This window comes from Lagopus leucura, unplaced genomic scaffold, assembly GCF_019238085.1.
Source record: "Lagopus leucura isolate 7727_CA_CO unplaced genomic scaffold, USGS_WTPT01 Super-Scaffold_100002, whole genome shotgun sequence".
NCBI classification, from domain to species: Eukaryota; Metazoa; Chordata; class Aves; order Galliformes; family Phasianidae; genus Lagopus; species Lagopus leucura.
The window spans coordinates 23,264,723-23,290,129 of NW_024962263.1; the positions used below are offsets into that span (position 1 = coordinate 23,264,723).

The window sequence follows — 25,407 nt, forward strand, 5'->3', positions numbered from 1 at the left end:
GTATTACTCTATACAATTAGTTATAACAGAGCACTTCATTAACAGGGTATAACATCACCACAGCACCACTGTGATGACCTGCTGGTCTGGATGAATGAATTTTTAGATCTAAAGTACTGACAAGGACACTACCAGAATCATGCAGTAAATGCCCATCTGCAGGCACCTCATCACTTGAGACACTGTGATGAGAATGAACATGTTTCTTCTTTCTGCTATTTTAAGCTGTGTTTTCCACACGGACTTGAAGACTTTTCCCCCTCTATTTTAGGATGAAATTCTAATCATGGCAATCTGGAAGAGTTCTAGGTTTGGCTGATTGGCCAGTTTTTGCAGAAGTATAAGGATTTCTTTTAAACAGTTAGACTCATCAGAGAAAAGGAGGATTGCTGTCATTCTAATCACGGGCCCAAAAAAAAGGCACTCTCCTGAGATGCTTACAGGACTCTTCTGACCCGCTTCTTTCTGTGCAAGTGGTTTGGGAGACAGATAGACGATTGAGAAGCTAAGGATAAGCGACTTCATAGCACTTGAGGTGAGCGAATGCATCCCAATGTCACATCGTGGAAGGACTCTTCGCTCAACACACATTCCACTTGACCATTGATACCTTCCAGCTCCACAGCACATCAACAACCACATCTTAAGAGCCTTCACAGGGTCACCTGTAGCAGCAAGAATTCTGAAGGCAGCTAAGGGTATAAACCTACTGACAATGTAACCCCGCACTTCAGGCTTGCAGTGTTTCAGCAAAGACCACTGATCAGACTGAAAGAAATATATATCTCACGGCAGATTGGTGGCCCTTGAATTTCAGGAAAAACACAAAGAAAAGTCCTGACAGACTTGGGTCTCATTTCACCACAAGGTCCTTAGCAGTGCTAAGTGATTCAGATGCTACAGAACTGCTTTTATTGAAGCCTGTATCTACACCATAGTGCAGTCTTTATGTCTAGAAAATATATTTCATGCATGTATTATATTTGTGAAAGTTACAGTGTTCTAATAAATTGTACAGTTTGGGCATCAACCCCGTTTTCAACCAGAGTTTTGTTTAACTGCATAAGAAACAAAACATCACAACAGCAGATTCAGATATGCTGATATTTTACATTAGATATTTTAAAAAATATTAGTCAGTTTAATCTTTTTTTCCTATAAATTGCAGGTATCACAGATATGTTTTGACCAGATACATAGCTGTTCTAGATACCACTAAAAGGTGGGATGTTTTTAGTACTAAAAAGGGTGAAGGAGGAAAATAATGAGTTTGCTCTACACATTATGTTATTAAAAGAGCAAGACAGTAAACAGACAGAAAATGAACCTGACATCTGGCATTTCTAAGCACTGGAAGGCATTCACAGATTTGGGAAAATAATTTACTCTCTATCGATTAAAGCAGCTAAACATGGAAGCCTGACTTCATTTTGCCAGTTTTCTATTCACGCCAGGTACCGAGAAATACAGAGGATACTTTGACACAGGAAATACAAAGGCTGATACTATCATTACATTATGCAAAGCTCCACGATTTGAATGGTCATCTCACAGGTGGACTCTGGGAGTCTCGTATCAAGTGTTTGAGGAGATAGAGCACTTAATCCCAAAGGTCAAAATCACATTATTTTCCTGAAACAAACAAAACCAAAAATCTCCCAAGAAACCACTCTCAGTAACAACAGCAGTACGCTGCCTGAAAGAAAAGTAATCTGATTTCCAGGCACACTTTGTAAGTAATCTTGTTTACTGTAATTTTGCAACAGCTTTTATAAATTTTTCATCTGAAACCGGGAAGACTACAGCTGGTATTCTGGCAGGTTGAAAGAGCTGAATAAGTAGAATGCATCCCGGTGTGGTTGGCTCTGCTGGGGAGTAGTTAAGCAGACATTGTTCTTCCTCAATAAATAAAATTAAAAAAGAAAATTCAGATCTCACCAAGATACATTTTAACAACTGAATTAAAAATAAAGTGGAAGGAAAACCTCTCACTTCTATCGGGTTCATCTTCTCATTAGAAAGCCTAGAACATAAAAAGGGTTCATCTTTCATGTATACCCACTTTTTTCCTAAAACGTTCGATCTCACATTTTGCATCCTAAGCTGTGCTTTGAAATAAAAGTGAGAAATATGAATCAAGTGTTGCAGTGAGTCACTTTGGAATTTTGTTTCCACAACAGGCTTAAGTAATTTTCAGTAAAATCTTCGCTGCTTTGTATGAAATCTAAAGGAAACAACTGTTGAGAAAGATTTCCTTTAACTTCAAATGCACGGCACAGACCTTCACAGAACTATTTCCATTCACTTCCATTTACAGAAGTAAATATGCTGTCAAAGCAATCACATACATACAAGACATGCAAAATAAAGACAAGGATAGAAGCACTGGCTCTCCTAGCTCAGATGCTCATAACTGCTTGACACTTGCATATTATCAGGCACAAAAACTCAATCAAGGTTCCACAGCTGTACAACAAGAGAGTTCTTCAGCCACATGCAGGAGAAACAGAACTAAAACCTTTAGAAATATTTTCAATCCCAAATGCAACTAGAGCTTGACTATAATAAAAGGCTTTTAGGTGAACATCTGGGCAGGCCTCCAAAGGATTTTGCCCAACATCCTGCGGCTGAAAGTCAGCACAGACGAGCTCTCTCTGCGCCTGAAGTCGCTCTCATCCGCTGACTGGAAACTTTAAGGACAAACCCCACCTCTCTCCCCACTCACCCTCTCAGTTGTGAGCCACAGGAAGATAAAGGCTCAGGAAAAAGGTTCTAAAAGCATTCTTTTTTTTTTTGTTTTCCGGTATGTCTGGAATTCCAAATGCAGACTGAACTATAAAATTCACTCTTTCTGTAGCACTGTGCATGGCAAGATGCAGTCAGATCTCTGTTTTGTTTCCAGAACTTTCAGTTAGTCCTCTGAACCAGCATTGTGCCAGTGTTGTTACTATTAATGACTTACTTTGAGAAATGGAATTATGAAAAAGGCAGGTGCAACTTGTGACAACAAGCTACAGGTCGTGCCATGACAAAAAGAGCTGAAATTCAGTACTAAGAGCTGTCAAACCCAAGTTGTGCTGGCTTGGCTGGAGTTAGTACTGTATACATCTCACACCTGCCCATGCCTTAGCCTGGCTGTTCTCCCACTGCCACCCTCCAGCCAATGCACTTTAATTAAACACTGTTTATTTTGCATTTGGGTACACAGAGGTCCACAGCTGAAACATCTAAGCATCAAGCAACTGAATTTGGAGCCATTGCTAATATTACTGGCTTCACCTGAGCTGTTTTACGCCTGTTCTGCACTTAGTAGGAATAGCACTTACAAAACAAAGCACTGAAAACATTAAGACAAATATATAAAGGAAATAAGTCGGCAATTAACTCTAAGCGTAGCAAGTCCTGCAACCACTTCCTGCAGGTTTTAAGACAAAAGTTTGGTCAAAACAAGCAGGAAAGCAGGGTTCTCTGTCTGTTCAAGCAACGTTATGTGCAACGCCTCTAGGAGAGGCAGCAAGCTATACCTGACCTACTTGTCCTCGCTCCTACAGACCCTTAGCTGTATTCAATAAACATCAAGCTCCCCAAAAGACCGAATACCTAAACAGGAATAAGAAAAACCAAAAACTGAGACCCCTCAAATCTCCGTTCGCTACTTCCGAAGCCCACAGCTGTGCAAGCAGCCCCTACTCACTACTGACAGCAGAACTCCGTAAGAAGCAAGAATGTTACTGCCCTCTGCAGCCTCTCCCTCGCGCTCGGCACAAGGGCAGAGCGGCCCGGCTTGCTATGCCAGAGCCGCGATGCCAGCTGTCAGCGGCTCCGCGACGCGCTCCTTCCCGGGGCCGGGAGCCCTCAGCTTTCGCGCGGGGGGCACCGCGCACAGCCAACTTCGCCTCCCCGAGCAGCGAAGGCTCCCTCGAGAAAATGGGTCAAACGCTGGAGAACTCAATCATTGTAGGGGGGGGTATTAAGAAAACAACGGCCAGCTGCCTACTTGCCGTCCAAACGTGACTACCCGCGTTTTGGGAAGAAGATTTAAACCCCGCCAGCAAAAGCAGAAGGTCAGCTGGCCACTCTGCCAGCTGGAAGGAAGCAGAGCAGGCGAATTAAGCGAATTAAACTCGGAGCGCCCGCCGCTCCCTCCCGCTCCCTTCGCCTCCAGCCCCGCCCGCGCGCATCGGGCGCCCAACTTTGCCCGGGGGGTCCCCGCCGCCGCCGCCAACTTCTCCCCGCAGCGGCTCCGCGCTCCGTCCCGTCCCCGGCACCCGTCGCGTCCCTTACCAGCCCCGAGGCGAAGAAGACGGCGAGCAGGGCCAGGCAGGCGCCCATCACGATGAGGAGTAGGAAGACGATGAGCGGGTGCTGCTGGCTCATGCAATAGTAGGACTCGTAGAGCCAGTCCCGGGAGCGGGAGTGCTCGCCGCCCGCCCCGCAGCCGCCCGCCTGCTCTGCCCGCTCCAGCAGGTAACGGCGTCTCCTCCTCCCCATCATCGCTTCTCGCCACATCGGAGGCGCCGGGCAGAGCCCGCGCAACTCCCTCAGCGCCGCCGCTGCTGCAGGCAGCCGGGGAGGGGAACGGGGCGCGCTCCCGCGCGGGAGGCGGAGAGGAGGAGCCGCGGCGGCATGGTGCGGCGGGCGGGAGGGCGGCCGCGGCCCCGCGCCGCCGACCCGGGGCTGGGCGCCGCCGGGAAGCGCCTCCCCGCGCACATGCCGCGCCTGCTGCTCCGGGTGGGGAGCGCGCTGCCCCCGCGTCCCCTCAGCGCTACGGGAGATGCCTGGGAAAGATGTCGTGTGGTTCCTACCGTCCGACGTGTGTTCCACGAGATCCTTTTCCACACGGATCAATCTCTGGTGTAAAGCCCTACATCGATTTTTGTCAAAATTCGATATTGGAGCAACAAAACACGTTTTTCCCGCCTTTAGGTATGGCCCCTTGCCTTATTCTGAAGGACTTGGTTACTCCTAAAAAGCAGGCACTCAGAACAAGCTGCAGTACTGTTACCAAAGTTTCATGTCCATCGTGCACAATGTTTACCAGCTAAAGTTTTGCACTCACACAGAAGCAGTTCTCTTTTCCCAACCCAGTGAACGCCCCTATCACAGCACAGATCATCACAGAGCAGCTTGCATTCAAAGGGACCACAAAGCCCACCCAGCCCCAACCCCATGCCATGGGGCAGGGGTACCACTCACCAGCCTAGCTGCCCAGGCCTCATCCAACCAGGCCTTGAACTCCTCCAGGATGGGGCACAACTTCATTGGGCAGACTGTGCCAGGGCCTCACTGCTCTTGCAGTGAGAAATTTCCTCAATCTTAATCTCCCCTTTTTTAGTCTAAAACCTCTCACGGGATGCAGGCCTGCCTCAGCTCAACAGTGAGAGGAAGACACAACAGTGACACAAACATTACTGGGCCCCAATGCCACAAGGGTGGCTCGTGGTGACTGGAGTAAAAACCATCAGCAAGAGGGACATGGAGTGCTATAATACAACTAAAAGTGTAAAACTGGGGCTATTATGAGTGATCATAGATGAGATATTTAGAGCTAACCATGGCTGACCACAAACCAGGTAGGAGAGGAGGCAGGTAGCTAGAATGGTATGGACTGAAATTTCCCCGTTAAGATTTGATGCTGCTTTCTCCCTCTGCCATGTTCACATCTTCACATGGAGGAAGCGGTACATAAAGTAGCTTTGTAAGAAAACAGAGAAATCTATACTATATATAGATATATATACTGTATATAAATCTATAAAATCTAAAATCTATATTATATATAGATTATACTCTTAAACCCTGTCGAGATACTTGCAGTGGGGTTTGAAGCAAGGATGAGGTCTGACCTTTTTTGTCCCATTCCTTCCAGCTGCTGGAAGGAAGGAGTGAAAGTCGAGGAGCTCTTCTTCTGAGATGCACAGCTAGGTAGCAGGCACAGTTGAGGAAGAAGTGGAAAGAAGTTCCAACTGCACCCACTGTGCTGGGAAAGAGAGGGGGAACAATTCTCAAGAGCAGCAGTGATAAGATTGAAGGATGAACACAAATTTATGTGGGGAGAACATTCTGGCAGAATTAATTGCCGGGAAGGAGTTAGTAGAGGTGGGTGTGAGAATTTTTGCAACATGAAAATGCTTTACTTACAGTCACTTCAGAAATTATGGAGTTGGCCACCCTCACTGTCACATATACACATCTAGTGGGGTAAGCAAGGGGAGGTTAAAAAAATATGTATCAAAAGACAAACCAAAATCACAACATAAAACTTCTTTTTAAAAGCAGATCACAATATTTGGGATTTGAAGGCTTCTGAGTGTCAATCTCTCAAGGGTGGGACGACCAATATCACACATACTTATTTTAAATATAAGAATAATTTCATGATTTTGCATGGACTCATAAAAGTGTAAAAAATCAGAATGGGAAAAATAAAACATTTTTCTATGTGAACAACAGCCATTTCCAGAAAAGTATTTGAGGCTTACACAGTATGCTAATGCAAACGACGTTTCTGCTTGTCTTTTTTACTCAAGTTGATTCTGCTCTAATATCTTTCCACTACTTTCCACCTCTCTGAACTTGAACAAAAAAAGCCTTTTCAAGGAGTTTACAATGATGATTATGTCATTTGTTTGATTTGGCAGGGTTTTCTTTGTTTGTTTTCTTTTTTAGTAATATATCATGCCTGTAACAACTAATTTCTCATTATATTAGTCTCATGCAATTTCTCAGGAAATAAAATTATAATTCCACAGCAAAAAACTTAATTAACCCAAAGGTTTCCTAGTGGTATCTTGTGCCTTTTCATAAAAAAATGAGTTCAGCATAAACCTGTCTCAAATTTTGAAAGACTCGACATTAGGTGCTTCAACAGCTGCACTAGAGGAAGCACTGAGTTACTTTGCACTTGACTTCATCTTCTGTTCCACCCGATGGACTCACTCACCTACTTTTCCTCCCTTCACTTGAAACCAGCATCTTTCAATTCATTCTTCAAACTCCAGCTGGGATCACACACATTAATATCTAGAGCTCCTAATAATCCTTAGAGCATATCATATAGTTAAAGAAAAGGGTTCCATGTACAAATAACATTGTTATGTAATTAAAGACTGCAGATTCTATACATCAGCAGTGTAATTAAAAATGTCACAGTACCTAAATCCACACAGAAATAGACCTTCTAATTTGAATGCTCTACTTTTTAAATTACATATTAACTTTTTTTTTTATTTCAGGTTGCACTTAATTAAATGAACATAATTACAGTCAAATGATAATTCTGACATTGTTGAAGTTGAAATGCCATATGTTTTTAGAGACCAATTTCCCTAGGTAGCCTACAGTCTGCATGCTTGCCAGGCTCTAACTGAAAGTGGCTGTAAAGGAAAAGGAAGATGCAATGAATTTAAAAGTCTAGGGTTAAAGAGCAAATGACTTTCAGAAAATAGCTGAAGTGCTATACTGCACTGTATTTCCCTTATTTCTCCAAAAGGGTAAAATAGCAAGTTACAAAGCTAATACATAGCATTGTCAAAAACTATCTACTGTGTATTCTTGGAACTCCAACAACACTTAAGATTTTGCTTTTTGAGCATCTGTTGTCTGAGCATCCACTGTGTCCCTCTGTAAAAGCAGAGCAACACAGGACAAAATCTTGAGGGCCACAGCTGCTTGTCTAAGCAAACAGATGCCAGAGGCAGTATGCTTTGAAGCATCCCAGATAACTTCCATCCAGACCATCTCTAGAACTTCCTTCCAGCCCCAACTACTCTGTGACTGTGATATCACAGCTTGTTACGAGTGTCAAGGGATCTGTGACAGGTCTTAGGGAGAGAGCAAAATAGGAACACGAGATGCAGGAAACACTCCTGTTCCTTGCATATCTCCCTTGCCATCAGGGATCTCAATTGAAACTCCATAAGCCTGCATCACTCCCATCCTTCATTTTGCCATCCCTATTGCCTTCTCCTACATGGGACACTGGATTACCTTACAAGAGGCCCTTCCATCAGGATGATACACAGCACTTGGCCAACCTGTGCTTCCAAAAGTTGTCTGTGGCAGCACAGCAAAAGATGGGTCAACAAGCTTGCTTCACCCTGGGAACACCAGCCCTTGAGCCATCCCTGCTATGACAGCAGTGACAATTGTGCCTTCATACATCTGGCTTGTCCATAGCTCTAGGCTTAAACTTGGTGCAAGGAGCCTGGCTTTCCTTATGACCTTGAAACTCATAGGTTGAAGAAAATCAAATCAGCATTGGCAAACTACCTGACAACATTAACTTCTCCATCAAGGATACACAATTTTTTCTTACTGATTAATATTGAAGACTGCTATTTTTTACTGGATTTTTCTTCTCAATTTATTTTATTGAGTTTAGTTATTAGGACTTGGTCTCCCTAGCATTATAACAGCAGCTGTGTTTTATTCTTCAAAAAATGACATTGATTTGCTACAGAAATATTTGATTTCACACATCTGGAATCTGATGAAATTCACTTTTTATAAAGATAAATAATGGTTTGAGTTGTTCAACACTATTTTGAATTACAGTCTGGCTGATCTGTAATACCTTATCTTCTTTTAATTTTCTCCTTCCTCCTCTTTACATCTGGTATCTAACTTTGGTCCTCACTCATTCTCCATACGCTTTTAAGAGTAATGTCTAATAAGGTTTGGAGTTACCAAAGAAACTTTTTGAGTTCCAAATGATCAGAAGATACCATAGTTTCTGATCTTCCACATTTCATTACAGATAGTACTTACATTGGCCATTTAGCCATAGATAATCTTTTTATTCAAGATTGGAGCAAAAAATAGACTAGTATTTTATTTTAGATGTTCTAGTATCAGCTGTTAGCTGACCCACTATTCATCTAACTCCACAGTATATTTCAAGAAGGGAGTGAATATAAAATTATCCATAAGCATGTTTCAGTTATATCTCTTGTAACTTAACCCTTATTTTGATCATGCCGGTTTTTATACTCACAGTTACAATTTGACTTATTTTCCAAATTATGAACTATGTCATCCCTTTCCATTTTCAAGACATTGACCTCCCATTATGTTTCCTAATCTTTCCTTCATATTGGGACAGTTTGCACTTGAACACTTGCGCAAACATAGTAGTGTTCTTTAGGAAGCCATCTACTTGCCAATATAACATTCTGCTTTCAGGTAGGAGATCTAGAGAAGGAAGTAGCAAAGGAATAACACTCTTGAGAAATTTAAAAAGGCTCAAGTAGCTTACAAAATTCCAGCTGGATAAATTCAAAGTCAATACTATAGGCAGATCAGGAAAGACCTGTTCAATATACAATAACAGTCCAAACACTCTAACAGCACTAGAACGCATAGAGAATAGGGTGATGAATAATTCAGAAAATACAATAATGCCTTTTATTGATCAGTCATACAGCTTTGTCTTGAGCTATATTACTGTACTTACCTCGTGATATTGCACAACTAGAACCAGATTCTTCAGAACACAAGTAATCCAGGACCACACCTCAAGTATTGTGTTCAGTTTTGGGTCCCCCACTACAGGACCCACTACAGTAAAGACATTGAGGTCCTGGACCATGTCCAGAGAAGGGCAACAAAACTGGTGAGGGGTCTGGAGCACAAGTCTTATGAGGAGCGGCTGAGGGAGCTGGGATTGTTTAGTCTGGAGAAGAGGAGGCTCAGAGGAGACCTCATTGCTCTCTACAACTTCCTGAAGGGAGGTTGTGGTGAAGAGGAATTTGGCCTCTTCTCCCAGGCAACGAGCAGGACATGAGGAAATGGCTGCAAGTTATATCAGAGGAGGTTTAGATTAGACATAAGGAAGAACTTTTTCTCTCAGAGAGTGGTCAGGCACTGGAATGGCTGCCCAGGGAGGTGCTGGAGTTGCCGTCCCTGGCAGCGTTCAAGAGGCATCTGGATGATGTGCTGCATGATATGGTTTAGTGGCTTGTGGTGGCAATGGTGATGAGGAGACAGCTGGACTAGATGATCTTATAGGTCGTTTCCAGCCTTGTGATTCTATGATTCTATGACAAAGAAAAGTTTCCTCTACTTAGAAAGAATTTAGGACTGTAGTCCACAGAGAAGAAACGCATAAGAGAGAACATAGTAACTGCATATGACATGCATCATTAAGAAAGACTGCTTAGAATCTTACATTTTATCTCAAAAAAAAAAAAAAAAGAAAGAAAGAAAGAAAGAAAATTGCAATAAACTGAATGAAATTCATAATTACTAAGTGAGATGTTCTTTCACATAGCCTCTAGCTCATCTGCAAGCACTGTCACAGGAGGCTTTTAGGAACAAGAATTTAACAGGGTGAAGAAATGGATTTGTTTTTAAATGGTTGTCAAAATACATCTGATAACTACCAATAACAACATATGTTGTGAGAAATATCGATCCTATTGTTTCATGACTAATGTCAGTGCAAGGCAGTAGACACAGAGATGAGACACAAATATGAAAAGCAGATATAAACAGTGGGTTTCCTACATCTTCCACTAGATCCTGGCTTTTGGAGGGGTAAGCTTTTACTTTTTTTTTTTTTTTTTTTTTTTTTTTTTTTTTTTTAAGAAGTGGGATATTAGAGTAGATGGTTCTTTAATCTTATTTTTTGCTACAGCATAGATTGTACGTATTGTTTTAATTCATAAAAGAAAAAAAGAAGATACCAAGTTCCTATTTGAATGCAGCTCAAGGCCACTGACTGAAAGTCTACTTACTCATACATTGCAATCTTCATATTCACTCTGAAAAAAAAAAAAAAGACACCTATATGGTAACATTATTTTGTTTGTAGACCTTTTATTGCGATATCCTCCATCTGCAAAAGCCATTGAAAGTAACAGAAAGTGCATGTAAAGGAAATCTGTAAATATCCAGCCCTTCAAAAGCTATTGCAATAATCAAATCTGTCCACTACATAAATTACATGATAGGTTCCATTATGTATATACATAAGTAACCTATTCAGGTTACTCTGATTAACCCTTACTACTGGACAGAAACATATAAATCTAAAGACAGAATGATTGGTTAGAGTAAATAAATACGCGTAACTGCAGTCATATCTAAGAAATTCATGTTCACATTTATCAAAAGACCTGCTTTTGGAAATTTCTTTCATGGTTTAGTTTTTTTCCCCTCAGTAGCTGTTACAGTTATTTTCAAGGAAGTTACCAGGTGCTGCAAATGACTGTGGAAGGTAATCTTTCAAAAAGTCAAGATATGATCTCAACTCTGAAAATACTTAAAAATAAGCAAAAGTATATGTGTACTACTTTCAATGTTTCTGTGAGACTTTTTAAAAACCTCAGAATTAATTGATGAAATAAGATTCTGAATAGTAATAATTCACTTACGAAAAACCCTAACATTTCCTATTGTTAGTTTTCTAGCATTCTTGGCTTCAAAAAAGTCTGTTTGGGCACATGTTTGTATAGTTATCCAACTATGTATTTGACGATCATCAGTTACTATTTTGCTTGAACTGAGGACGGAATACTCTAGGAAAATGTTACCAATAAGTTAGTATTTAAATTTGTTTTGGCTTGAACTGACTTAAGCACAAAACTACAGAAACGTTTAACATTACTCTAGATTTGGACCTCAGGTAAGTTTTGTCCATAGCTTACCTGTTTGCCAGATCTATACTGGCAAACATAGAAGCACTGCTGCTCCTGCAGTGGTCCTGCATTTCATCTTTTCATTCTCTCATGGCACATCTTGAGCACGTTTTGATGAACACTGCATGTTCCATTCAGAGCTGGACTTGGTGTTGCTTCCTCTCAAACAGATCTATGTTGAAATACTCAGTGACCTTAATAGACTGTGTTGTACAAAGAGGGTTTCCTGACTCATGTGAAGCAGTAAGTTGTAATGGTTTCTGTTACATACTTGATAAGAATGCCCAGCTGACATCAGAAAGTTGTAAGAATTGGTAATGATCCAGGATTCCATTTTGGGGAATACTGCCAAGAGAAAAGGTTCCCAAGATTTTGGATCAAGTGTTGCTTCTGAAGTGTTGCTCCTTCCAAGGCAGGAGGGACTGAACCACTACCAAGGACAAGAGATCTCTCTGGTCATGAAATCTAGTGATTCTGGATGAATGACAGACAGAGGTGTTGGAGCTGAGAGCCTGGAATGGTTTTGTGGAGGGAGACTGGGTGTGTGAGCTTAGTCAGGTCCTGGCTCTGCGTCATACTTTATAAACATAGTGATTGTGGATTGAAAGCATACCTTAATCCTATGGCAGCTACAGCTAAGGAAAGGAGAACTGCAGAGCAAATGTAGCTGGCAAACACAGCCCAGCCCTTGCCCTCGTTAGTGAGGCCTACTTGACATTTCAAAATGCTCCTCTAGAGAATGTGAGCATTATCTAATTTACTTTTAGAGAAAAGGCATTGATATTAATTAAAAAATAAATTCCAACTGCTGAAGTTTTCTTCAAAGCTACCCATTGATAGAAATTCAAGCACTGCTGATGCATTTCTGGAACAGAAGCTTATAGATAACTTCAACATTAACATTTCTGATATATATTATGATGAGGTGGTCCTCAATTAAGAGTCTTAATGTAAATGTTTCCATTTTTTCAGAGTAGGGTCTACTAGAGCAGGTTGCTCAGAACTATGTCCAGTTGAATTTTGAATACCTCCAAGGAAGACAACCCCAAATTATTCTGTACATTCTGTCAGTGGCCAGTCATCCTGACAGTAAAACTTTTTCTGAAAAGAATTTGCTATCTTATATTTTGTACCCATTGCTGCTTTCCTCTTCACTGAGCAGCACCAAGTCTGTCTCCATCTTCTCTGCTCCCTGCACCAATCAGGTATTTATACACATTGTTAAGATCTTCCCTTAATCTTCTGGAGTTAAAAAAACCCCAGCCTTTTCAATCTCTCCTCACATGAAAGATCTCCAAAAACTTAATCAACTTCATGGCCTCATGTTGGACTTGCTCCAGTATGTCCAAGTCCCTGTACTACTAAGAAGTCCTGAAATGGAGAAAACATTCAGATGGAATCTCATCTGCAGCACTGAGGAGAGGGCAAGAATATTCTCCCAAAGCCTGCTGGCAATACTCACCGGCCAGCTTTGCCACAAGGAACATTGATGCAATGTTCAACTTGTCCACCAGGACCTGCTTTTCTACCAGTTTATTTTCCAGCCAGCCAGCCACCAGCATGTACTGGTGTACAAAATTAAGTCCTTCCAGATCCAGGGTCCTGTACGTCTCTGCTAAACTTAATGAAATACACAATCCTAGTAAGGCTGTTTGAATTGCAGCATGACCCTTTGGTATATCAGCCACTCTTCCATTTTTGTATCATCCACAGATCAACTCCATCCCATCATCTAGGTCATTAAAGAGGCTGAACAGTACTAATCCCACTGTCAGCTGCTGGGGTACACCAATAGTGTTTGGCTGCCAGCTAGGCTCTGTGCTACTGATCACAACATTTTGAGGCTGGCAAGTCATTCTGTTTTCAAAACACCTCAGCTTTACTAAGCTCATACTTCGTCAGCTTGCTTAAGAGGAAGTTTTGTGAGACACCATCAAAAACCTCCCTAAAGTCAAGAGAAACAGCATTCATTGCTCTCTGTTCATCCACTAAAACACTTGTTTTACAATGTGACAAGGCTGTCACATTGGTCAAGTACTTTATCTTTGTAAAACCACAGTGACCAACTCCAATCATCCAATCAGCCCTGGATGCTTTCCTTTCTCTTCCTGAAAGTAGGAATGATTGCTCTCCTCCAGCACCTTTTTTTCTCACTGCGATCTTTCAGAGATTATTGAAAGCGGACTTAAACCCAGCTGTACCAATGTTTTCCAAGTGGATTGAAGTGCTGTGCATAAGCCTGGACCAGACGATTGGACATAACTGAGAACAAAATAAAATAATATCTGATAGACCAACGATCACTGAGGAATTAAAGATAGAAGAAAAATCAATATTAGTGTTTCGTTGCATATTTGACTTCTTGATATTTTTGATGGCACTGTAAATAGGATCAAGCGTCCTTCCTACAGTCTATCATTTCTAATTGTGCATCATAATTAAACAAGACTAAAATCTCTTAGTAGTAGGTATCAGGTAACAAATCATATATCCTTAAATCCTGTTGGATCTTCAAATGTACCCTAAATGATTATATCATTATGGTAGCATTAGAAAAAACAGGTTTACTGATACAAACATTTCCAAACTGTTCTAAATTTGGTTGTGTTTTTTTGTTTGTTTGTTTTTGAGCCATAAGGAGATAAGCTTACTAAATACCACTTCCATTTTACCTCAACTAGTTATGAAAAAATCCCAAATTTCCTCAGGATTGCTAGAAAAGAAAAATATTGTAATAATAGACATTAATTCCTATTTGTATGAAGTTAAAACATTTTCCATGGGGTTTTTCAGCAAATGCTTAGCATAACAAAGTGCTTTTCTATTCCTTGTCAGTATCCAATACACAAATAGCAAAAGATACTTGTTGCTTGCACTAAATTGCTTTCTTAAAAAGCACTTGTGTAAATATTAGTGATCAATTGGTAACTGAATATGCTGTGGTGCATATTCTGATCCAATATGGCTCTCCATTATTCAGATGGATTATTCTTGATTTAATAGCCATTTATAAATTGCATGACTGTATTAAACACCTTGTATGGTATATTTAAATACATACAAGTATGTATAATACAACATACAAATTGTACAATACAAATTGTACAAATTGTACAAATGTACAATACAAATGTACAAATTGTACATACAAATTGTAAAATACAATACAAGTATGTATTTAATGGACGCAACAGAGAGCGTCCATTAAATGAATCTCCTACTTTAAACAGAGAACAAATTTGATCATGAATTTTCTACCAGTGCTGTCATCTCCTGCCTCTCAGATGCATAATTATTGGTCATGTGAGTTATTTACATCGTTACTGAGAAACCACCCATGCAGCTTGAAACAACCATGTAATGAATTGCTCACAGTCATGGTAATTACACAAACATCGGATTATTGTGCTCACATTATTGCTTACTGCAGTAAATTATATGTAATAATTATCACAACATTAGTCTAATAGAATATTTGTACACTACCTCACATTCACTTTTAAGGTAGAACCAAAGACTATTGAACCAAGAAACTGCATACTCCTATGCATAAGGCAATCAAAGATAATACACAGAGGGAGAAAAATAAAACAAACAAAAATACCCATTAGCATCTAGTCATTACGTTACTGTATATATTGAGCAAGAGAGGTACAGAAAAGAGTGATGATAGGAGAGATTTAAAGGAGCAAGAAGGATTCTCTATTCAGAAGAGGACATTTCTTTCAATTCTGATTGAGACAGATGAAATATTAGAGCTATACAAGGCAGCAGATAGAAAACAGCCATTGTTTTCTGCAATGAAAAAACTAACAGACATAGAGACACCTGAAAAATTATCATCCAAGCAAGCTTAAAGCAAAATACTTCTTTTTAGAACAAAATAAAAATATCCACAACATAATTAAATTGTGGTGTTCACTGCTAGTCACTGTTACAGAAACCAAGTATAAACGCATTAAAATTAGACTAGAAAAAAAAAAAAGAACTAGTTAATTAAGGGTTATTAAACACAATAATCAGGAAATTAAAGCTCTTTCGGGAAGCTTCAAGCATGTTGGTCTGCGGAAACTAACGAGTTACACCAGAAGGAGTATAATTCTATACATGCTCTGTTCTTATGTGCCTTCTCTAACCTTACATACCAAGCCCTATAATAGGTAGAAATATTTGCAAGACACTGTGGACAATTTTATGTTTTGTTTATACTTGCAGGAAAGAGATAAATCTTAGTCATAATTGTAGCATGTCCTATTACTATTGTGTTATTTCAGTATTTTACTATCAATGATTTTCGTTATAAACTCTTACTGTTATATGGAGTTTAATTAATTTTTCATTAAGGTAGCTGTCTGGGAAAAAAAAAAAAAAAAAAAGAAAAATAAAACAAAACACTTTCTTATGACCCTGAAGAAGTAAAGTCTTTGTGATATCAATCACATTTTTTCCACTGGCAATTCATTTTATTATTAGAACATCTGTAAGTGATTATCCAATAGTGGAGTGTTCAGACTGGTCATACACTGGTCATTTATTTATTGATTCAAGACAGTGTAGTGTCTAAAATTCAGAGATGGCTAAAGGTAACCAAAGGAACTACATAAATGTGTTATGGATATACTTTAAGGATACAAAATTCAGACAGGTCTACATCAAGTACCAATCGAAAATAAATGAGTCTTTGGAAAGGAAGTAGAACTTAGACAGGAAATCACTATTACTTTTAAAGACAGGGTAGAAAGAGCCACAAAAGTGAGAAATAGGTAGACCCAACATCAGTCTTGTGTTGAGCAGCAAAGTCAAAAAAAAAGGGGCAATAGTCTGATAAAGGAATACAAGAGAATGATTACATGACTTGGTGGAGAGTACTCAAAGACAGCTGTAACAGCAGTGTAGGAGTATTTTGGAAAGTTATCAATTTGTAGAGAAAAGAGTAAGAATTATAAGGTAATCTAAAACAGAACATAATTAGAAATTGTTGTGTTACAAATGATATACAATTATAAAACAATTAAGAGAGTACTTCAGAGAGCTCCTTCATAGTGAAGTAGATAAAAAGCAAAAAACAGAAACTGGCCATTTTCTAGACACCTGAGACATTAAGAATAGAGTAACATTTTTAGGTGTAAGATTAAGTACAAGTATGAAGTTCAAAACGTAATCGTAATTCCCAGGAGCAAAGCATGAAGTGTTCATAATTGTCATGTGGAAGTACTAATAGCAGGAGAAAAAAAATGCAAGTTCATAAACTGATTATATTGTCCTGTAAATTTGAAAATATCCAAAGGAATGAAGAATGAAAACATGCCTGATTAAGAAAGAAAAGAAAGAATGAATGATGAAAGAAAGAAAAGGAGAGAGGGAGAATAATGTCAAAAAAAAAAAAAAAAAAAGAAACTAGGAAAAAACATTTGCAATGATTCCTGACTGTGAAATCCCATTTTGTTTTTTTAGTTTTTTTTTGTTGTTGTTGTTTTTTTAATATTTATTATAGTTTAAATTTTAAGTTGAAGAGAAAATGTAGTTTTCTGGATCTTGCGAAAAGTTGATCCATTTTAAATTAAACATGCTCCCTTCATTGATTGCTTGGGAAAAATAATCCATAAGAGCTACACAAGTATTTTGATTAAGAAAGGTCATGGTAATACACATTATGAGGTTGTAGAGAGATCAGTACTCGTTTTGTCTGCTATCAATACCTAATTAAGCTAGGGAACTGTTTTTCTGCCATTGCCAATGAAGTAGCTATGCAAGCGTCCCTTTCCTTACCTAATTAATAGGGCTGGGAGGAAATGAATCATTTTTTTCATTAGTCTAATGATCTCTGACACTGTAGAAAGAGAAAGGGTGTGGTATAACCTAACATTTAAAGAAAATCAGCACTGGAAGATATACTTCCACAGACGTTATTTGATCTAAACCTCATTGACGTTATTAGACTAATAGGACTTAGTAGGAATAACTGGAAATCCTTTCAGGAAAACATACTTTGCCTACTACATCAATTCTCAGGTCTGTATCAAAAGCTGCAGAACTTACACTGTCCACAGACTGCAAAAATTGTCTTGAGTTTAAATTAGTAATTTCTTTATATTGTACGTAAGACATGGTACTCTACTGAAGGACATCGTGAGTCTAAATCTTTCCAAGGGTTCAAACAAGAGCTTCACAAGGTTGTGGGATGAAGGGGAGGGAGTTTGTTGGTGTCTAATGGACCCAGAAACAACTGTAACTTTAGGAAGTTCCTGAACAATCCTTTTCACAGCTAGAAGTTACTGAAGGCTGAAGGAGGGTTTAAAGGAAGCATCAAGATATTTATTTTTTATATACTTACTACTGTAACCTTATAGCCCTGCCAATATGGTACTTCAGATTTTTTTTTTTTTTTTTTTTTGTAGTGTAGGTGCAAAAACTTATGTGAAAATATTATTCTACTCTGGCGTCAGATGATTATCCAGGTTTTCTCAGCTGTAACAGCAAAATTGCTCAGCTGCCAGGCATGTGCTGCCTGCCCTGTAGATAAAAAGCTTATTTTCTCCATTATTATTTTCTCCATGACTTATCTTAGTTTTTGTGTAGCTTTGAGAAACTGTGTAGTTCTACTTATGAAGAAAACATGGCAATAAGAGGTAGCAAACTTAAGTAACTGTAGTATTTCACCAAGTCTGGTGAAATCACAACTGAAAAGTAATTCGAAGCAAATCCACGTCTGAGAATGAGCCTTCAACATTGTATTCCTCTTTCCAGTGCCAATATACAGCTTGCCGTAACAATTCACTGGAAGGATATTACTAATGACCTCTAATAGCATTAAGAGATTTGGATTATAAATGGTAGGGTTGTTATAACCAGCTTAAAAATAAGTGGCTGCTATATTTGATTAGGCTGTGACAGCATTAGATTACCAGTAAATGCTGGCCTTGGATCCTTGCAAGCAGCATGGTCTCTTGGTTCCCTGTCACGACCTTCTGTGGGTAATACTAAACATCCACTATGGGACAGTGTTAGAGGGAGGTAACCAGGATTTATTACAAGCAGCAGCTTTGAGTAAACTGTCTCAACTTCCCCTAAAATCCATTTCAGAGCTTTCTCATCTCAGACAGAAGGAATCTGCATACATTGTAACACTCCTGCTGTTATAATTTGAGATTCTGAAGTGTTTCGGGAATCTTAGAGGACATCTTAAGACTGGTAATACAAAATAGGTATCTTTTCAACAAACAGATCAAGTACTTCAGTTTAAGTTTTCACCCACCTAGTATTCTGATTCAAATCCCCAGTTTGATTCCTTCCACTGCATTAAGGCAGTAGTGAAATATAGTAGCACATATGCATCACAGGAAAGTGAGCTACAAAACCATTCCCTCTCTTCTTGCATTTCTGCAAGAGAATTATCAATTAACTAGTGAAGCAAAATAAAAACAGAGAGATAAAGAACAGCCCTTATTTAGTGACGGTGAACCTGTCCAGAAGCTGAAAAAGATCTGACTTTGAAGCTGACCAGATGACTTCTCACCAGTTAAGAAAAGACTGTGTCATCCAAGAAAATTTTAGATTAGATATTCCTTTCAGACAATTTCCATACTGAAACAACATAAAAACAGTTGTGACACAACAAGAATGGTCTTTTGTCTCTAAAAAAAGGAAAGCATCCATAACACTAATGAAAAAGCACAAAAAAATATTAGTATTAGCACTACGCCAGCCAGATTTACATGTGAAAAACTAGTTAAAGGCTGAACAACTTAAATTACACAATTGTTCCTAGAAGCTCTGATTTAGAAATAAGGTCACTGTTATTATTATTGAGTCAGTTCCCAAGACTGTCTAAATACTGATAGCTCCAATTGAAATAAATCCCACAGTCCTCAAAGTTCAAGGGACTGAACAACTTTACACAGACTATTTCTGCAGGTATGCTCAACGTTCTTAGGGGTATGACTTACAGAACCCATTGAATCAGAAGAAAGATGACCCTACTTTGGCTTAATCATTCAGCTACATGGATTTAAAAAATAAAAAAAATAAAAAAAAAAAAAAAAAAAAAGCGCCATCGTTTTGTATTAACACTACACTACAAATTAACTTCAGTAAATTCTATATTATGCATCATTCAATTCAAAAGCGCTTACAGTATTCCTTGGCAAACAGTTTCACCTCTATGAATTCCCACAAAATACTAGAACATTTCACATGCACAGATGACACATAAGGCTTTTCTGGTGACTCGCAGAGAATATGCTCTTGATGATCACAGCCATTCATTACAGACTGAAAATATGGAATTTCCAATGGCAAAGGCAGAGTCTGAGAATTTTCCAACAAGTGGGATGATAGTGTAAAAGAACTGCAGAAAAAGTACATTTGTGAGATGCAAATTCAATGCAAATTAGAGGAACACAGAAATTAAATTGCAAGAAGTAACTGAATCTACTGTTTAAGTCAGATTCTTTAAATAGCTTAATTAACAATTCAGGAAATTTCTAGGGGAAAAGACATCATAGCTTTAAACATGGAAAACCAGAAACATGGTGTGAGCAATACAATCGCTGTTGAAGGAATCATCCCTGTCAGTTCTTTGTCAATAATCTCACTCTTCTTTCCCTCCTCTACTTCTGATCTAAAGAACATTAACAATGCAGATCATAGATGATTTGCATTATCTCACACCCCCTGCTCCCTCTCCCTAGCTCCCAAAAGCACTGAAAGCATTTATTATGTTATTATATAGCTGATGTTGTAACAGAATGTTTACTAAATACCTATTATTTTAATGAGCTCTTAAGTGAGACTGGAACCTGTGAAAATGTCCAAGAATTTGCTCTGATTAATATTGCATGCTTTCTGATGTTGCAAACAAATTTGAAGAATAAACAGCAGAGAAACTGCAAATAAAATAACGATTAATAAATGATATGTTGTCAATATATATTAAAAAAAAAAAAACAGGACTTCCTATAACAGAGGGCCTCTTTACTGTCAGAGGAAATTATGCATAAGAAGGAAGGAACCACAACAAGCATTATTGAGTTTGAAGGTCTTCAAACCATTGTTCGCAGTGAGTTCTGGCTTCTCTTGAAAGCAAATTAAAAACAAAGTATGTGATGCCTTCAACCTGAGAATAAATCTGATTTCAATTTACCAGGGTACACAGGAATTTAAACCAGAGGATCTAGCTCAGATTTAACATTTATCCTGACTGAAATCCTACTTAGTTAAATATATTCTTTTGATAATACAGTCATTCCTAATATAAAATATTCACTGCCATTTTGGTGTAAGATAGAATTTTCCTCTTCCCTCATCTATAAATAATTGCTTTACTTTGCTTTATTGCTGAAAACGTGGCTTCACTTTGCTACAGCAGGGGATATGATTACCATAACATTGTTACTGTTAATGTAAGCAAGGCAATAGCATTAATGTAATCACAAAGTTGAAAAATCAAGCGCTGAAAATGCCAGAGCAAAAGCTGAAAGCTCTAGCCATGCCTCAGATTACACCTGTATTCTCAAGATACAGTAAAATATCATTAAATAACATGGAATACCTTATGGATAATAACAAACCCTTACATTTTCCATTAATCTGGAGGCTATACAGACTAACATGATCTACAAAGCATGCCATATTTATGAAAAATTGGATACGGGCATGAAAGAAAAGTTAAGCCAAAATTTAAGAAAACCTTATATTGGGAGCTGGCATCCTGTCCAAAAAAGTGAGTAGGATGTATTATGTGAATGGATTGCTGCTAACTTGGAACAGAGAAAAATGTAGCTGTAGGCTGGTGCCAAATAATTACGTAAGTTGAAGGCAAGCAACAGAATTGTGCAAAATATTAAGAAAAATAAATCTGGTATCAAAATACACAGCAGTGTGAATTACAGGTTGTGTCATAGAGTTAGCTGGACTGTGAAAAAGTAAAGCATACAACTTAATGCTTTGCCACAAGCACATTGGTAGAAACAGTAAAATAATTTTGCCACAAAGACAGATTGATAAGTGTTGAGAGTTGCATATTACATGGATCATAGATGGCACAAAGACCATCTTCCTGTTGTCTTGATATGGCTGCTACTTATAGGGAAAGGCAGTAAGTGTGAGTATGCCTGGGATCAGTACAGCTCATCTCAGGGAACGAAAACCCACATTTTTCAGAAGAACATTCACGAGGGTTGTGGTTAACAGCCTTAGCTGGAGCCCAAGACAAAGTGGTGCAATTCTGGATTTGTTACAGATTTGTGGAATTGTATCATTTCAGGGAAGTAATTTCTTAGCTTCCCAAAACTGTCATGAAAATTTATAGATTTGTTTACTACTGGAGTACATTGCATTTACTGATGGTACTGTTGCTAAGAATGGTGCAGAAGGCACCACTTTTACAATGTTTAAACTGTCTCAATAAAAATGGCACTTGCCTTCTTGGTCTGGAATACATACAAAAGAAGCAACATTTCCTGATGAACTGCGCACAGTAGGGAGTAAGCACAAGAACAGACATCCAGCAGTGCCACAAGGTTGCCAGATGTCAGTCATAGTTGCCTGTTCTTGGAAGGATGAAACTGGTTTCTCATTCTTGGGTTAGTATATTCTGCTATTTCTGTACTTGTCTTGCCAAACATCCATTGTACTCTCTTCTCACACCTGTCTCTACCCCACACACCTAACAATTCCAACCCAGGATTTGTTTCATGCATTTAATTGCATTCATATAAGTTAACCGTAAGGTTCTTCCTTTGGTCAGTTTTAATTTGTTTTCACTTCTTTTTGTTGTTCTGGCTTTGATATCCATATTAGAAGTGCTTTATGCTCTTAGAAAAAGCACTTTTTCCTTAAGAAAAAGTAAAATAAAAAGAAGAAATAATACAGGGATAGATGAAACAGATGAGTAAAATAGCATTAAAAGGAAGGAACAAAAGCATAAAGACCAAGGCATAAGATATCATATAAGAAATATAACAATAAAACCTGTCATGAGAAATGATTTTTTGACTTCCTGAAAAACTGTGTAACCGAAACTAAAGATCTACTGAGTACGAGGGGATACTATGGCATACCCTGTGGAGAGGCTTAATGGTTAGGTATAATTTTTTCCAAGGTCAATTGTAATCACTAATAGAGAGGGAATATCTGGATAGAACAGATGTTTTCAAATCAACTAGACCTGATTTAATTTTATCCTTGGCACTGGCTAGTGATATTTAATTTCTATCCATGTCGGAGTAACAGTCTCTTGAGAAAGATGATGTATGTAATAAAGTTTTTAATACTGTTCCACATGATATTCTCATAGCAAATTGGGGAAATAGTCCACAGATTAAAATATTATAGAGTGAGTGCAAAATTGCTACAGATTAGAAAAATCAAAATAATAGCCAAAAGAATAGCTATTTCTGACTCAATGCCTGAATGAATGATCTAGGAAGGTGCTGAGCAGGTCTGTCCTAAATCTGGTTCTGTATCATATTTTCATGCACACTCTGGGGTCAATAACTTTCTTTTTTTTTTTTTAAATCTGTAAGGGAGATTAAGCTGGGAGAATAATCAGGTGTGTCTAAACTAAAAATAAAACTGAAGAAACTGAAGACATGTTATAAAAAAGTAAGATTCTACTGAGCAGGGAGAAACAAGTGCTGCAACATGTAGGCAGAAGTAATCCACTTCATCCTCTTAGGTCTATATCAAACAGCCAGTTTTGTTTTTAATATGAAGGCTGTAAAGGGTTGTTACAGAATAGGAATCACTCATCACACATTCACTCAAAAAGCTACACATCCAGCATCCAGCTGGAGTTTATAAGCAGAAATACAGCCTGTAAACCATATTCGGTGATTCTACTGCTCCATTCAGCACTGGTAGGGTAGCAACTAGCATACGATGTTCAATGTCAGGCGCTGCTGTTTAGGGAGCAACCAGACCAGATTAAATGTAACCTATGAAAGAAAAATGAGAATGAGCAAAAGGCCGGAAAAACTTACAGTGTCTCAGGTGGGGAAGAAGAGGAAAAAAATTTAAAAGGAAGGAATAATTGAATCATATGACAAACAGAGAGAAGTAGTAGACCTAGGTTTAACAAGGAAGATTTTAGGGACTCTGGGATTTTTTTTGTGCGTATGGAAAGGTTCTCACATCAACGCCACTGAAACAAGTTAGAGAGTAGGTGACAGGATATGCAAGGCTTTTTCTCCAGTTCTACCATGATCATTACAGTGGTGTGACCACGAAATTCAGACAACTTCAAGTTCCATACTTAATGACTGGTTTTAATACTTGAAATCTTCCAAGCAACTCTGAAATATGCAATAAGTTGGGGAAAAAAAATAATCTTGAAAAGCTTAACACTACATTGTGCTATTTTTTCATAGGCTACTGCTCACTAGCAGCATCTTATGTAGACTTTAAATACATTTCACCAGGTGGTGCTGTAACACATAACCTTCAAAACCTTCCCTTACCACCTGAGCACGTGGCAGTCTTAGGAAAATGTCTGTGGGTTGGGCAAAGCTGTCTGTAGAGACAGAATTGCTTTTAACAGTCACCCTTTGGTACAAAAGTAAGAGTCCTAGAAAGACTCATTTAGGAATTATTTTTATTCTATGGGATAAATAACTCCTCTGTATTTCATGGATTGCAAAGTTAAGCTTTACACTTACATTAAACAACAATATTCTTTTGGAGACCATACGATTCTGCATTCTATAAGTCTTTTTTTAACTATATTTTCTTCTAAACTTTCTTTTTCCTAAAAAAAGAATAGGACATTTAATATATGTATGTATATATATTTTTATATACATACACACACATATAATATACATATATGCAATATAACAATTACACAATTTTTCATAATAGCTATGAAAAAAACAAATCACAAAATAAAGATACAGGCTAAAAGTGACTTCTGAATCATATAATCCAAGGTTTCTATACCAAGCAGGATCATGCAGACCAGGTTGCTCAGAACCTACAGAGTGAATGAGCATTTCACAGTCTCTTCAGGCAAATTGTTTGAGTGTTCAACAACCTTCAAATAAAATGCTTTCCTTCAACTGAATCATAACTGCTTTCTTGTTACTTATGTTCATTGCCCCGCATACAATTAACAAACGTACAGTTAGAAGAGTGGCATGGTTAGGATGGTATTTTACAGGTTTATAGTTAGAAAGATTATCGAGGTGGAAAAAGATAATTAAAAAGGAAATGCTCACCCATATCCTAGGCTCACAGTAGAAAACTCCAAAGGGAGGGATCTCCAGAAAGAATTCTTCCCCCAGTCAGCCCTTAAATGAGGTCTAGGAGGGATGCAGCCAGGCTGCACCCCTCCCCGTCATTCAGTTGAGTTGCCTCCACCTGTGCTCCCATGGCTGACTCAGTCCTTGCCTCAGGCAATCAAACAGAGGTTCAGGCTGTACTCAACAGTTCCCATACACCCCTGTGTTTCCACTCCACACATATGAGAAGAGTCTGGCTCCACTTTCTCTATACTCCTCTATTAAGAACTTTAAAAAAGCAGTAAGAAGTTCTGATGACTTCTCAAGGCTTAAAAAACAACTTTTTCTGCCTCTCTTGATATTTCACGCATTCCAGCCCCTAATCAGCTCCACTGGACTCACTACAATAGGGCACCATCATTTAGATGCAGCTTGTGTTCCTGCTGTACATCTTGTCTTGTCTCCATCTGTCTTTTAGAACAGCTGTATCCAACATGTGGCCACAGGACACAATGCAGGCCCACAAGATCATAAATTTTTAACATTCTTGT

At 38.6% G+C, this 25,407-nt stretch overlaps 1 protein-coding gene across 2 annotated transcripts in view; it reads right to left on the minus strand.

Moving 5' to 3' along the window:
• Positions 1-4,568, minus strand: part of ADCY2 (adenylate cyclase 2) — a 204,887-nt gene extending 200,319 nt beyond the window's left edge. For both annotated transcript variants that reach the window (XM_042869933.1, XM_042869932.1), the window contains exon 1: positions 4,285-4,568. In XM_042869933.1, the coding sequence (XP_042725867.1) occupies positions 4,285-4,509 (225 nt within the window). In that variant the 5' untranslated portion in view covers positions 4,510-4,568. The remainder of the gene's footprint in view (positions 1-4,284) is intronic.
• Positions 4,569-25,407: the final 20,839 nt, after the last annotated feature.